Raw genomic sequence first — 16,451 nt, forward strand, 5'->3', positions numbered from 1 at the left:
GAAACCCTGTCTCTACTAAAATATAAAATTAGCCAGGAGTGGTGGCACATGCCTGTAATCCAGCTACTTGGGAGACTGAGGCAGGAGAATCACTTGAACTGGGGAGGCAAAGGTGGCAGTGAGCCATGATCACGCCACTGCACTGCAGCCTGGGTGACAGAGTGAGACTCTGACTCAAAAAAAAAAAAAAAAAAAAATTAAAACCTTATGCACATTTTACTATAACATAAGGCTGGAGTGCAGTGGCTATTCACAGGCACAATCATAGGACATGACAGTCTTGAACTCCTGGTCCTAGGCAGTTCTCCTGCCTCAGCCTCCCGAATAGCTGGGACTATAGGCACAAGCCACTGTGCCCACCCTCCTGATGTGGTTTTTACAAATATTGGGGTAAGGGTGTCACGATTCTTTAGAAGATACTAGAAACCCAAAGCTATTAAAATTTAACATTATCAGAAAATTGGAAGACCCTTTTAAGGCAAATCAATATCCCTGCTTGGCAAATAGCTTAAAATGGCAGACAAGAGAAAAGATGTGTTACATCTACTTTTTCAAATGTTCACAACAGAATGTTAGAAAAAGTTGTGGAAAATATTACTAGGATCAAAATTATATAAACTACTGTTTCATTTTCCCAATATAAAAATTTTAAATCTGGGGCCAGGCGTGGTGGCTTACGCCTGTAATCCCAGCATTTGGGAGGCCAAGGTGGGCAGATCACGATGTCAAGAGATTGAGACCATCCTGGCCAATATAGTGAAACCCTGTCTCTACTAAAAATACAAAAATTAGCTGGGCTTGGTGGCACGTGCCTGTAATCCCCGCTACTCGGGAGGCTGAGGCAGAAGAATAGCTTGAACCAGGGAGTCGGAGGTTGCAGTGAGCAGAGATCACACTCCAGCCTGGCGACAGAGCAATACTCTGTCTCAAAAACAGAAAAAAAAAAAAATTTTTTTAATCTGAATTAATTCTTTCACTCATCTAACCATTGAGGATAGACAGTACTGCAAATAATCTTTAAAAGTATTAAAATTAAATATTTTCAGGCTGGGCACAAGGGCTTACGCCTGTAACCCCAGCACTCTGGGAGGCGGAGGCGAGCGGATCGTGAGGTCAGGAGATCAAAACCAACCCGGCCAACATGGTGAAACCCTGTCTCTACTAAAAATATAAAAATTAGCCAGGCGTGGTGGCACATTCCTGTAATCCCAGCTGCTTGGGAGGCTGAGGCAGGAGAATCGCTTGAACCAGGAAGGTGGAGGTTGTAGTGAGCTGAGATGGCGCCACTGCACTCCAGCCTGGCGACAGAGTGAGATTCCGTCTCAAAAAAAAAAATTAAATAAGTAAGTATTTTCACTTAATAACTACTTACTGGCTGTCCACTGAGCATACTGTCAGGTTTGGACTACATCATAATCCTAAATTCTGTGCTTCAGATCCAGTGAGCTTGAGTCTAGACTGGAGGTGATGTTCCATCTTACACATGCGTATCCATTTTTAGCCTGACCATAACAGAGTAAACACTGCAGTAAACACCCACACTTCCTTGTGACCTGACTCAATATCTTATCCTGTCTATGAGGTCATCCATGACCCTTTCTCCTATCTTCTCAACAAACTGATGATGCTTTTATGCCCTCACTGTGCTCTATTCTATACTAATCACAACTGAAACATTTAACTCGGGTTCTTTGCTTATGTGCTTAACATCCCCATCCTGCCTCAGCCTCCTAAGTAGCTGGGATTACAGGCGCGCGCCACCACGCCTGGCTAATTTTTGTATTTTTAGTAGAGACAGGGTTTCACCATGTTGGTCAGGATCTTCTCAAACTCCTGACCTTGTGATCCGCTCACCTTGGCCTCCCAAAGTGCTGGGATTATAGGCATGAGCCACTGCGCCCAGACAACATCCCCATTCTTTACTGCATCTTTCATTCAAGGTCAGGAAGGATATTCTAATATAAAATCCAAGCATAGTACCCATAAGCACTTAATAAATGTTAGGTTGGAAAACGATTTTAATATGCTTATATATTTATATAATTGTACATATTCAATTTTACAAGTAAATGGTGGGTGGTTTTAACAGCTCTTACTATATAAAGTTTAGATGTTTAGTAAATTATAACAACATGTGCCCACTTACAACAGACTGATAACCATTAAGATATGTAAGAATGATGGCCAGCCACAGTGGCTCATGCCTATAATCCCAGCTACTCGGGAGACTGAGGCAGAAGGATCACTTGATCCCAGGAGGTAAAGGCCACAGTGAGCTATGGTCAAACCACTGCACTCCAGCCTTGGCAACAGAGCAAGACTCTGTCTCAAAAGAGGCCGGGCACGGTGGCTCAGGCCTGTAATTCCAGCACTTTGGGAGCCCAAGGGGAGTGAATCACAAGGTCAGGAGATCAAGAACATCCTGGCTAACACGGTGAAACCCCATCTCTACTAAAAATACACAAAAAATTAGCTGGGTGTGGTGGTGGGCACCTGTAGTCCCAGCTACTCAGGAGGCTGAGGCAGGACAATGGTGTGAACCCGGGAGGTGGAGCTTGCAATGAGCCGAGATCGCGCCACTGCGCTCCATCCTGGGTGACTGGGCAAGACTCCATTTCAAAAAAAAAAAAAAAAAAAAAGGAAATGCGAGAATGGAAGAAAGAAAACCAATTATTTATCAGATTTATTCCTAGGGATGGTGTTTTTTTAAGTATCATTATATTACTAAAATTATATTTTCTAATTGTTTACTGCTTATACAAAAATGCGAGTGTTTTTTGTATACTGATCATGTAATCAGCAACCTCACTGAACAATCTTGTTGGTTCTAATAGTTTATCTGCAGATACTCCTGGGAGATTTTTATGCAGACAATTACATCACTGGTGAGTAACCAGCTGTTTCTTTCTTATCAATTCTTACAGCTTCTATTTCTTAAACTTTGTATGACTAGGTTATCTAGTACCTCCTCTTTAACACTAAATGAAAATGGTTAGAGGGGAAATGCTCAATTTATTCACAAGTTTAATGGAAATGCTCTCGACATTGTACGATCCTGTAAGATACCTGCTGTATGCTTCTATTATCCACCCATATCAGCTTAAGAATATTAATTTTATGCCTAATGTGATGAGAACTGTTATGTATCGATTCAAATTTTATCAAATGCTTTTTCCAGAACCTCTTGCTTTTGTAGGTTTTCTCCTGGGAAATAACATTAGTAAGTTATCTAATATTAACCATCCTTATATTACTGAGGCAAACAGTGATAAGCTCTATTTGATCAAGAAGTGGTTTTGTTTTTTTACTCATTACTACATTTGGTCTGCTAATATCTTATTGAGGACTATTATATCTAGGTATACATTCATAACTGAAGACTGGCTCCTCTCCCAAACTTGTTGTATGTTTTGGATATCAAAATTATACAAGCCTTATAAAACATCATTCTCTACAACGGTTGCATAAAACAGAAAACACAGTGACATTTTAGATTTCATTTGTAAATGCTCTGTACTCTCCTGCAGCTTTTTAAAATTTGGGGGGGCAGATTATTTACTATTGATTTATTTCATGATTGTAGGTCTATCATGTTTTCCTACTCTTCAGTTTTAGAAAGTTACGTTTTTCTACAAAATGGCCCATTTATTGGCATAAAGTTTTTCATAATATTTTATTTCCTTAGGTAACTATAGTGGTATTCTTTATTTCATTCCTAAAATTGGTTATTTGTACTGTTCCTTTTTTTTGTTTGATTCTGCAAGTTTTTTTTTTTTTTTTTTTGACATGGTCTTGTTCTGTCCCCCAGGTTGGAGTGCAGTGGCACAATCATACTCACTACAGTCTCCACCTTCCAGGCTTAAGTGATTCTTCCACGTCAGCCTCTAGAGTAGCTGGGACTACAGGCACACACATTGCACCTGGCTAGTTGTTTGGGTTGTTTGTTTTTTGTTTTGTTTTGTTTTGAGATGGAGTTTCACTCTTGTTGCCCAGGCTGGAGTGCAATGGCACAATCTCAGCTCATTGCAACCTCTGCCTCCCAGGTACAAGTGATTCTCCTATCTCAGCCTCCCAAGTAGCTCAAATTACAGGCATGCGCTACCACGCCCAGCTAATTTTTTTTTTTCTAGTAGAGACAGGGTTTCACCATGTTAGTCAGGCTGGTTGCGAACTCCTGACCTCAGGTGATCCACCCGCCTTGGCCTCCTGAAGTGCTGGGATTACAGACATGCGCCACCGCACCTGGCCTGTTTGGGTTTTAAAAAATAGTTTTGTAGAGACAGAGTCTCATTATGTTGACCAGGCTGGTCTTGAACTCTTGGGCAGGCAATCTTCCTGCCTTGGCCTCTCAAAGAGCTGGGATTATAGGTGTGAACCACCATGCCAGCTAGTTTGTCTTTTCAATGAAGTAGCTTTTGTATTAACAAATACTATTTATTTTTATTTAATTAATATCTTTCTAAAATTTTCTTCTGCTTTCTTTGGGTTAAGCTCATTGTTTTTTAGTTTCCCTTTTTTTCCTACTACATACAATTAAGACTTGCGCATCTAAGGACAGATTAGATGTCCTACAGGTTTCTATATGTAATATCACTCAGGCCTCAGTGTTTTCTTATTTTCTAATATTCATAAAAATTTCCTCTTAATGTCACAATTTAGCATAATTTTAATTTTTTAATGTTTTAAGAAACATTCTACTTGCCAAAATCTAAGTCATAAGATAGTTTACTTCTCCCAGAAATAAAAATTTTAGTATTTCATATGCAAATTTCCTAGCTTAATCTTCTTTCCAGGCCGGGCGCAGTGGCTCACGCCTGTAATTCCAGCACTTTGGGAGGCTGAGGCAGGCGGATCACCTGAGGCCAGGAGTTTGAGACGAGCCTGACCAACATGGAGAAACCCCATCTCTACTAAAAATACAAAATTAGCCAGGCGTGGTGGTACATGCCTGTAATCCCAGCTACTCAGGAGGCTAAAGCAGGAGAATCGCTTGAACCCGGGAGACGGAGGTTGCAGTGAGCCAAGATCATGCCGTTGTACTCTAGCCTGGGCAACAAGAGCAAAACTCTGTCTCAGAAAAAAAAAAAAATTTCTTTCTGATTATCTTCAAATACTCTTTTCGTTTTGTAAACATAGGATTATTCATCAGTATTTTCAAATAACCAATTCACTAAATTTACCAAAAACGTAGTTACTTTACAGCTATTAGTTTGCAATGTTGTATTAAGAAGGTTCAACAATTTCTACAAAATCTTAATTGTCCAGTTTTCTTTTTCCCCCCATAATAACATCTTGGGGCATATTTGATTTATCTCTGGCCTAAGTCGCTGCTGGAACAAAGATAAAGATGAGAGAGTGCTCAGCAGAATCTGGACTACAAATGGGACAGCAAATGGGACAGAGGGGGCTCTTGGTAAAAAGCCTGGGAGACCAGAAAAAGGCTGTGCAACACAACAAGGAAACCGGAGCCCAGAGGAAAAGGCAGGAAGACTAAGAAGGGGAAAGAAGAGAGTAAGAGGGCGGGGCACAGGGGAGAGATAGGGAGAAGGCAGCCAGAGAGGGCAGAAAGAGGGGCAGGCCGAAACCGTTTGTATAAATGGATAAATGTGGTAAATTCAGTGAATTGCTCTTTCTACAGACTGACTCAGAACTGTGAAAGTTCATCTCCACGCGGGCACTGCATTTGTTTTTACCACATGCCCCAACAGTTTCAGTGCTCTACAACCAGTGTTTTCCTAATTTCTTGGCTGAAGTTGCTTAAGTGAAGGAGTTTCTCATTTCTCGGGGAGCTTCTAAGTCAGCTAAGAAAGCAACAAACTCCTTTGCTTCCCTGTGCTGATAGGATGATTTCTCTTAGCCCTCTTTCTAGGGGGTGTAGTCCCTCTAAGACTGCCAGTTTGTTTGTTTGTTTGTTTTTGCCAAAATACCAGTTTCACAGCCCAACCTCTCATAGGCCCACAGTCTCTATATGCATACATGACAAATCTTACCAATCCATAATCACCATCCTAAAACCCAGGGCTAATGCAGCATCTGTTTACACCATGCTACCACGCAATGTAGGGGGAACCTAGGAACCTACCTTTCTTTATAAGAGCTCAGCTGGGCAATGAAGAAGAAAATTTGTTACACTCTTTCTGCATGTATAGCAGGATGATTTTTAAAGTCAGTTGATTCCAACATCTTTAGTAAATATTTTTTCCCAAAGTATTTTGTAAATCTACTCTTTATAAAAGTTCTATTAGTATATAGTTAATGCTAGTAAGACCTTATCTGCCTTTTCCTCTATCTACTGCTCTTGATCTGTTAAGGCCCAAGAAATCAAGTAATCAGATAATCCAGCTACTTTCTAGGAAATCCGGAGCAAGGAATTAGTAAAAGCTTAGCTGTCGCCCCAGACATGAACTGCAAAAGTCGAACTATTCCAGCAACCTCAATACCTACTATTTTTCTATAATATGTGAATTTAACAGTATTTTCTGAAACTATCTATACTTTCAATTCCCTCCTCTAACCCCATACCCCAAACTTTGCAGGAAACGAATTCCATAAACATACAATCTGCCACTTCAGTAGAGTTTTGTTTCTGTTTGTCTTTATTTTGCTTTAGATTTCAAAAACTAACTAATTGAAGGCCAGAAAATCTAATGAAAATTCATCATAAAAAAACTTGTACTTCTACTTTTGTACAATTTTTTCTAAATCGTTGTTTAAGTTCAGGCTTCATAAAAGGTAGAAAGGGTGGAGAGACAATTTTATATGCAGTTTTTCCCAGAGAGACTATTTTGCTTAGAGTTTTAAAACTACTTTATTTTACGGAATATACCAAGTCCTTTTGTAATACTAAATCATTTTTAACAAGAATTGTAGTAAAGCCTTACCTGATGGTCCTGAATCTTCCTGCCCACCACTCTGAATGTGTTGTTGCCTGTATGGTGATAGATATGAACTCTGCTGAACCCAGTTGAGCCACCAGCTGGCACCCACTTCTTATTGGCATCATCATAAACCATCACAGCAGCTCTTGCCTGACAGATACTCTGTTCACTGTAAAAATAAAATAAGATATTCAAACTTACAATATTAAATATGCTAAATGTTCCACATAGCCACATAAACCTAGGAATCAGTCAATAATCCGTGCTGTTACTGGGTGCTGGAAACAACAATGGACAAGACAGAGGCTTCCTACCTTTATGCGTAGAGTCTAATGGTGAAGACAAACCAAAAAAAAATCAAGTATGATTAAAAGACCAAAAGGAGAGCAGGATCCATGAAGAACACTTAGATAAGCAACACAACAAATGGTTTCTTCTAAATTTGAGTATCTAATTCATTCACTAAACTGAATATAACTATTATGTTGGTTCAAAATAATTGCACTTTTGCTATTTTAATGGCAAAACTGCAATTACTTCTGCACCAACCTAATACAAGTGTAAATTAATCATCTGCTTAATTGCATACATGTTTAGTATATTGATGACCTGTCTGTGATAACACCTTCTTTACTAAGAAAATTATTTTTATTCCGAGCTTGCTTTAAAGTCCGTAACAAAGTCTGATCATCAACCATCTGCCCCTTGAGACATGGAGTGGCCATTAACAACCAATGGATGGCAGTGTAACTAAATTCCTCATTCCCCTTGGGCAAGATAATAATCCTATGCTTCCAATTTCTTCATTTAAAAATGAAAATGTAAAATGAGGTAATTTCTAAAGACCCCACTAGATTTTAAATTCTAGCCTCCACAGATAAATATTAAAGGGGAAAAGGCCAATTCTTAAACATTAGCTTCATCTATCTCAATTATTTGTTACCCAGTGAGACTGACATACACAAATAAATAAAACAGAGACGCCGGGCACAGTGGCTCAATGCCTGTAATCCCAGCACTTTGGGAAGTCAAGGTGGGAGAATAACCTGAGGCCAGGAGTTCAAAACCAGCCTGGGCAATATATCAAGACCCCATCTCTATATTTAAAATAAAATATAAAGATAATCTCAATTTCATCTTAAGCAATGGGTTCATCTTTCAAATATTCTAGGGTATTAGAATAGGTACATCAACTCTATGCTATTAACCCAATTCAAATAACTCAACCTCAATACAGACAAACCTTCTGATAACTCCTGATGGCTTAACAGTCGTTAATGGAAATCCTCTGAAGCAGCTCATGCAACCATATCCTTCACAAAAGCACTGCTTATTCTACCAATTTTATCTCAAAATTTTAAACAATAAATCATGTGGGTTCTTTCCTAAAATTATCAGAAACAGAAAGTCTTCCTCACACTCTCCCCTCTTACTCGTGCATCTGCCCCACCTCTTAACCCATCCAAGAGGGATAATGAAATGCAACTTTGCAGGAGATAGCATGTGTTTTATTCTTGTCCTTGGTGACAGAAGATCACTGAAGGCCTAAAGAGGTCACAGCACCGAGTAATAAAACTGCTTCAGAACAACAGGGTTATAATTATTTGTAATTTTCCATTAGAAAAATGTTTACAAAAACTAACTTGTAACAGTATTTATGCAGCAAACCCACGGTAATGTCTAAATTTTATGCTGTACTGACATTTTGGTAAAATACTTATGGGAATAAAACAAGGCAATGACTAAAACTTGAATTATTTTTAAAAGATGGATTAAAGGGCATTTGTCAGTAGCAGTTGAAAAATCTCTCCCATCATTCACAACAGAAATATTTTTTATGTGATGACATTTACATAATCCTATGGAAAGTTTACATGAAACAAGCTAAGGCAAAGTGCCTCTTATAGCTTACAATTCGAGCAACAAATTTACTGCTAAATGTAAATAACAATTCAATAAACAAATCTAGAATAATACAGGATAGTATTTTCCAGTTTTCAAATAATATTTTTACAGTTACATTGTTTCCAAGATTCCCAAGATTCCCAAGAAATAATGTCTTGGGGTGTGGGGGTCTGGGGGAGGGACAGCATTAGGAGAAATACCTAATGTAAATGACGAGCTGATGGGTGCAGCAAACCAACATGGCACATGTATACCTATGTAACAAACCTGCATGTTGTGCACATGTACCCTAGAACTTAAAGTATAATAATAAAAAAAAGTAAAATAAAATAATGTCTCTTTAAGAAGTGTCAGTAAGATCATATAAGCTAAGGAATACCTCGTTTTGTAAATAGGTCACTTCATGCTTCAAAAAACATTTTTAAGTATAAGAAATCTAAAACAAGAAAAGTTAGCTTTAATGACCCAAAGTTTTCCTCTACTTTTTTTCTCCAAATGAACCTATCGAAGTAGCAAAGAAAAGTCAAAAATGCAACAAAGTAATTGGTTTTCTGATGAAGATGAAAAGAAGTCTTCAAAATGAAATGTTAAACATTTCCAATTCTAAACAAAGCTGAGAATAAAGAGAAGAAAAAATAAGCTATGGGTAAGAGCCGAGGTGTTACTGGAGAGGTAGTAATAGCCATGTGGGTATGTGGCACACTGTGAAAGGACTGGCTAAACCCAAATAACTGTGCAGTCCTAGAAGATATCAGGCACTGGCGGGGCACAGTGGCTCACACCTGTCATCCCAGCACTCTGGGAGGCCAAGGCAGGTGGATCATCTGAGTTCAGGAATTTAAGACCAGCCTGGCCAACATGGGGAAACCCCGTCTCTACTAAAAATACAAAAATTAGCTGGGTGTGATGGCAAGCACCTGTAATCCCAGCTACTCGGGAGGCTGAAGCAGGAGAATCATGATCACGCCACTGCACTCTAGCCTGGGCGACCGAGCAAGCCTCCATTTTTAAAAAAAAAGACATTAGGCACTCAGAGAAGCCACGTCAAGGCCCAGCCAGGAAGAGATGGCACTGCCTGCTGGGGTTTAGTGACAAATGCAACTCAGTCCTCTTATTCCTTTCCACAGCATCTGAGGACCTCTTCTCACTAGAGACATTCTGTCGTGTAATAAAAATACAGCTGACCATTGAACAACACGGGAACTGCGCAAGTCCACTTATACACAGATTTTTTTTTCCAGTGTGTTTTTCAGTATTTTTTCCAGTATTACACTGGAAAAACTGTGCCTGCCTTCCGTTTCACCTCCTTTACCTCTCCCACTTATCCTTCCTAAGACAGCAAGGCCAAGCCCTCCTCTTCCTGCCCCTCCTCAGCCTGCTCAATATGAAGACAAGGATGAAGATCTCTATAATGATTCATGTCCACCTCATGAATAGTAAATATATTTTCTCCTTCTTGTGATTTTTTAATCTTTTTTAAATAACATGTTCTTTAGATTACTAGAGAAAAGTAATCTAGAGATTACTTTACAGGCTCATGCCTGTAATCCTAGCACTTTGGGAGGCCGAGGCAGGCAAATCACCTGAAGTGAAGAGTTGGAGACCAGCCTGACTAACACGGAGAAACCCCATCTCTACTAAAAATGCAAAAATAAAATTAGCCAGGTGTGGTGGTGGGAGGCTGTAATCCCAGCTACTCGGGAGGCTGAGGCAGGAGAATCGCTTGAACCTGGGAGGCAGAGGTTACGGTGAGCTAAGATCGCGCCATTGCACTCCAGCCTAGGCAACAAGAGCGAAACTCCGTCTCAAAAAGAATATGGTATAAAACACATATAACATAACAAAATATGTGTTGATCAACTGTTTATGGATATCTATAAAGCTTGTACTCAACAGTAAGCTATTGGTAGTTAAGTTTTTGGGGATTCAAAAGTTGCACTTGGGCCGGGCACAGTGGCTCATGCCTGTAATCCCAGCACTCTGGGAGGCCAAGGCCGGCAGATCATTTGAGGTCAGGAGACCAGCCTGGCCAACATGGTGAAACTGCATCTCTACTAAAAATACAAAAATTAGCCCGGCATGGTGGCGTGCACCTGTGGTCCCAGCTACTCGGGTGGCTGAAGCACAAGAATTGCTTGAACCCAGGAGGAGGAGGTTGCAATGAGCTGAGATCGTGCCGCTACACTCCAGCCTGGGTGACAGAGTGAGACTCTGTCTCAAAAAAAAAAAAAAAAAGTTGTACTTGGATGCCAGAGTCCCTAACCTCCTCCACCCCTCTACTCGCCTTTTTTAACTCTACTGCTCAAGGGTCAACTGTATTTGGTCTGAGGTCCTCAGTTCCTAGTACAGGGCTCCTCAAAGTGTCTTTGGTATACTAATGAGATGATTCTTGGCTGAGGGGCTTCTAGGTGGCTTCAGATGGGGCCAAGTGGCCAGCAATATCATGGCATGATTGGAAAGCTGGAACTCAGGCCCACACTTCCCACCCCATTACCTCCCCCTGCCAACAACTGGGGAAGGGAGACGGACTAGAGATGGAGTTCAATCACAATGTACAATGATTTCATCGATAATGCCTATGTAATGAAACTTCCATAAAAACCCTGAATGACAGGGTCAGAGGGCTTCTGGGCTGATCAACATATGAAGGTGCTGTGAGAGTCTCACACTTGGAAAGGGCAGGAAAAGACTCAATCCCCACACCCTCACATCTTGCCCTATGCCTCTCTTCCATTTGGCTATTCCTAAATTATATCCTTTATAATAAATGGTAATAGTGAAGTGCTTTCCTGAGTTCTGGGAATCATTCTAGCAAATTATCAAATGTGGGTTGGGTGGTTTCAGGAACCTCAGTATTTGCAGTTGGCTAAGCAGATGTGGGTAGCCTGGGCACTCCATTTGCAGCTGGTATCTGAAGCAGGAGCAGCCTTATGGAACTAAGCCCTTAACCTGTGGGGTCTATGTTAACTCTGCATAGTGTCAGAGTGAACTGAATTGTTGGACACCCAGCTGGTGAAGGAGAAGAGACTGTTGAAGTAAGGAAAAAAGCCACTCACACACTAACTCCAATTACAGGTGTGATGCACAAAATAAATTAGCGGTAAGCAGTTTTAGACTTCATGGAGCCATGAATATCAAAAGCAGAGTAGATAAATCAATACAGAACTGGCTGCCAATATTTTGCCCTACTTGCCAGGTATGCGATGGGGCAGTGGTGGGGACCAACATAACTTATTTAAAATGATATTTTGGAATCTAAAATAGGAATATTTCAAAACAAAGACAAATCATTAAATGTAATAACATGAGCTTTCTAGACAATTCCCTCTATTATCTAGATTTTTTTCCCCTCATTTCTCCCTGGACCAGTGAAATGCTTAGCCATAGGCCTGCTTTAAAATATGGCTGGCCTTAGCCACAAGGGACAGTATTGCTGCATGGACACTGGTGAACAAATAATAGAGCAATGCATCATTTTACTACCATCCTATCTGCATCAAAATGAATACCCGGTCAAAGTCTTCAAGATTCTGAGTCAGTGAAGCAACCACGCAAAAGATTAAATTAGTAAATTACCAAGCGGTACTTTTGTGAAGATTAGGCACTAAATTAGTTATAAACAAAAACTTCACTTTTGTGACCCAATGCAATTGGTATATATAGTTAATTATACTTCATCTTCTGATGTTAATTTTGGTATTTTAAAATAAAATATGGCATTAAAAGGCTACAAACAGCTCGTTTAACAGAGGGGGAAAAAAGGTCTAAAAACCAAGACACCAAATTACAATTTTGTGGTTTTGTCAGGTAGTTCATTTCTGAATATAGTTAAGTTGACTGAGCAGGTATATGTGATGAGAACGCTTGCCAAGTTCTATTCTCGTAGGTACCAGTGAATGAAGCAGTTCCTGGTACTTAAGCAGACTAAGGATTGCTAGGCTAGTCTTGTATATACTATTTACTGAGATCGCAGTAAAACCAAGTTGTTAACAAGTATCAATTTTTCAAAGATATCACTTATTAATCATTACTTGTCAAAGAAAGCATGAATATGACAGTACGTAGCACATAGTAGGCACTCTTCAAATGCTTTTTCAGCACATACTGTAATCTAACAAAATCCTACTCATCAAGACCTGGATCAAATACTATTCCTCTTATTAATTCTTTCTGGGGTTCCCAAAGCCAGAACTAATTGCTCCTTCCTCTGAGTTATCAGAATATTCATTAATCTCTCAACAACCAAGATTCTCTGAGGAGGCAATATTTAAGCCATGGGAAGGACTTGAGTTTTACTCCAAGTGTATACTGGGAAGCCACTGGCTATTACTACCTCTCCAGTAACACCTCGGCTCTTACCCATAGCTTATTTTTTCTTCTCTTTATTCTCAGCTTTGTTTAGAATTGGACATGTTTAACATGCATGCTGGGACATGCTTTAGGAAGAAAAACAATATAGAGTTCTCATCACCAGATTAACACTAAAGAAAAAGCTTTACAGCAAAAGACTAAAGAATTAATTAATACATACGATATAACAGAGACTAGAGCATTTAAAGAGTGAGAGACACAACAGGAGCAAGCACACAGAGGGACAGCCATATGAAGAGGCAGCAAGAGGGCGGCCATCTGCAAGCCAAGGAGAGAGGCCTCAGAGGAAACCAGCCCTACCAGCACATCAATCTCAGACTTCCAGCCTTCAGAGTTGTGAGAAAATAAATTTCCAGGCCAGGCACAGTGGCTCACGCCTGTAATCCCAGCACTTTGGGAGGCTGAGGCAGGTGGACTGCTTGAGCCCAGGAGCTCAAGACAAGGCTGGGCAACATAGCAAAACCCCATTCTCTACAAAAAATACAAAACTTAGCCAGCCAGGGTGGCAGGCACCTGTGGTCCCAGCTATTCAGGAGGCTGAGGTGGGAGGATCACTGAAGCCTTGAGCCAAGATTGTGCCACTGCACTCCAACCTGGATGACAGCATTAAGACCCTATCTCAAAAAAATTAAAAAATAAATTTAAAATCTGCTTAAGTTTCCAAAATAAATGAAAATAAATATTTAAAGTTATATGTCATTTTAAGGATACCAAACTTTATTTCAATTAACCAACCACTATCACCATTAGACCAAATTAGGGACTTATCTCCTTTGCCATTCCATTAAAAAAAGAAAGAAAACAAATCTTGCTAAGAATCGGGGGAAAAAATCTGCTTGCTAGTTACAATTAGGTTCTGCCACAATGGCTGAGAGATTGAGGAATACAACAAAAACACTCTGAATGCCACTGACAATCAGCAGATACAAATAACAGCAGCCTACAAAGTTATTTTCTGCAAGGCAAGAAAACCATCTGGAATGCAGGAGTACCAAATATGCAGAAAGGCAAAACTTCCTTAAAGACCACATTAATATTTCACTCATCTTTCTGAGAAATAGAATAATAAAAGGTAAAAATATCAATATGGCACTATTAAACTCTTTGTCCTACAACATCTATATTCATGTGCAAAGTACAAATGCAGTCTAGTATAATGGATCCAGATTCACCAAAGAAAATGATCAGTCTAAATGATCATCGAAAGCAAGATGGCGTGATTTAAAAGAAAACATTTCAGCAAATCTATTGGGTCATTCTGCAGGATGAAAAAAATCTCTTAAAGTTGGGAAAAAATGTTAAGGTTAAATACAATAATATGTAGAAAAAGTATTTTAGAGAATGTACCTACCACATGTAGTCATGTGTGCTTAGGAGTAATCTTTTTTCAATAGGGAGTAATCTTTCAGGGATTAATCTTTTCTCAATAATTCTTATGGTACTATTTGACTTCAATCATGAGTTCCTCTTACTTAAGTGACTCAGGCGATAAAAAGAACCTGTCCCTATCTACAACATACCTGGAGACAGAGAATAATACAGACAATGAGAATGCACAATTTCCATATTCTTAGAACCACAAGAGACACAGAGAAACTTGTAAAACTTATAAAAGCTCTGGAGACAGAAAAAAATAAAAAAACATTAACAGGCTGGGTACAGTGGCTCAGGCCTGTAATCCCAGCACTTTGAGAAGCCAAGGCAGGAAGATCACTTGAGCCCAGGAGTTAGCAACCAGTCTGGACAAAATAAAGTGAAACTCTCTCTCCACAAGAAATAAAAAATAAAATAAACTAGCCAGGCACAATGGTGTGCACCTGTAGTCCCAGCTACTTGGGAGGCTGAGGTAGAAGGATCACTTCAGCCCAGGAGTTCAAGGTTACAGTGAGCTATTATTGAGCCACTGAATTTTAGCCTGGGCAACCGAGCGAGACACTATCTCTTAAAAAAAGAAGAAAAGGAAGAAATATTAACAAACTAGTAAGATTGAGTATCTAGGATGGGAACCTGCTTTGTGTGTGCAACTCTGGCTGGCCACATAATGATGAAGAGCTGGCCTGCTGCTAAGCAGAACAGAAAAAATTCAAGCAATCCTCTCCTTCTTGTAATATGAAAGACTAATTAACAAAGATAAAGCAAATGTAAAAATTAAAACCAGCTGGGCGCGGTGGCTCATGTCTGTAATCCCAGCACTTTGGGAGGCCGAGGCAGGCAGATCACGAGGTCAGGAGATCAAGAATATCCTGGCTAACATGATGAAACCCCGTCTCTACTAAAAAAATACAAAAAATTAGCCAGGTGTGGTGGCAGGTGCCTGTAGTCCCAGCTACTCAGGAGGCTGAGGCAGGAGAATGGCGTGAACCTGGGAGGCAGAGCTTGCAGTGAGCTGAGATCCGGCCACTGCACTCCAGCCTGTACGACAGAGCGAGACTCCGTCTCAAAACAAAACAAAAGAAAACAAAACCAGCTGTTCCAGAAGAATGCATTCTACAACTGTCTATAAATATTTCAGAGACTATATTTCAGAGTATTAACTGTAGGCACAAAAAATCCTATCAATTAGGAAAAATGTATCAGTTAATTACTGTCTAATAGAGACTAACTGCTCCCCGGTTAGTCAGTCATAAAGAATCTAAATCTCTTGGTTTACATTATGAAACACCTAAACCCCAGAGACAATTAAGTGACATAAATAATTACTGAGCCAGTGTTGATACTAATAATACTGATAATAATAGTAAAAAATAAGGATATGTATACAGTACTTACTAAGTGCCATATATGGTTCTATGTGCTTTGCCTTTATTAATTCACTTATCTCTTCAACAACCTTATTTGGTAGGTACCCTTAATATCCCCATTTTACAGATAGGAAATTGAGACACAAGAAGTGAATTAACTTGACTAAAGACATACTGTGGGGAGAGGCAGAAATGGGACTCAAAGCAGCCAGTCTGCTTCCAAGTCTGGACTTGCAACCACTCTACTGAAAAAAGAAAGATTCTGGCCGGGTTCGGTGGCTCAGGCCTGTAACCCCAGCACTTTGGGAGGCTGAGGCAGGCGGATCACGAGGGCAGGAGATCGAGACCATCCTGGCGAACACGGTGAAACCCCGTCTCTACTGAAAATACAAAAAAATTAGCCGGGCGTGGTGGTGGGCGCCTGTAGTCCCAGCTTCCAGGGAGGCTGAGGAAGGAGAATGGTGTGAACCCGGGAGGCAGCGGAGCTTGCAGTGAGCTGAGATTGCACCACTGCACTCCAGCCTGGGCGACAGAGCGAGACTCCGTCTCAAAAAAA

At 40.1% G+C, this 16,451-nt stretch overlaps 1 protein-coding gene across 5 annotated transcripts in view; it reads right to left on the bottom strand.

Moving 5' to 3' along the window:
• The window catches only part of ENAH (ENAH actin regulator), a 142,887-nt gene that overhangs the window by 74,059 nt on the left and 52,377 nt on the right, over positions 1–16,451 (bottom strand). For all 5 annotated transcript variants that reach the window (XM_017886996.1, XM_017886995.1, XM_017886993.1 and 2 more), the window contains one exon: positions 6,882–7,047. In XM_017886996.1, coding sequence (XP_017742485.1) covers positions 6,882–7,047 — 166 coding nt within the window. The remainder of the gene's footprint in view (positions 1–6,881; positions 7,048–16,451) is intronic.

This window comes from Rhinopithecus bieti, unplaced genomic scaffold (assembly GCF_001698545.2).
Source record: "Rhinopithecus bieti isolate Rb0 unplaced genomic scaffold, ASM169854v2 scaffold_15336, whole genome shotgun sequence".
Taxonomy (NCBI): Eukaryota; Metazoa; Chordata; class Mammalia; order Primates; family Cercopithecidae; genus Rhinopithecus; species Rhinopithecus bieti.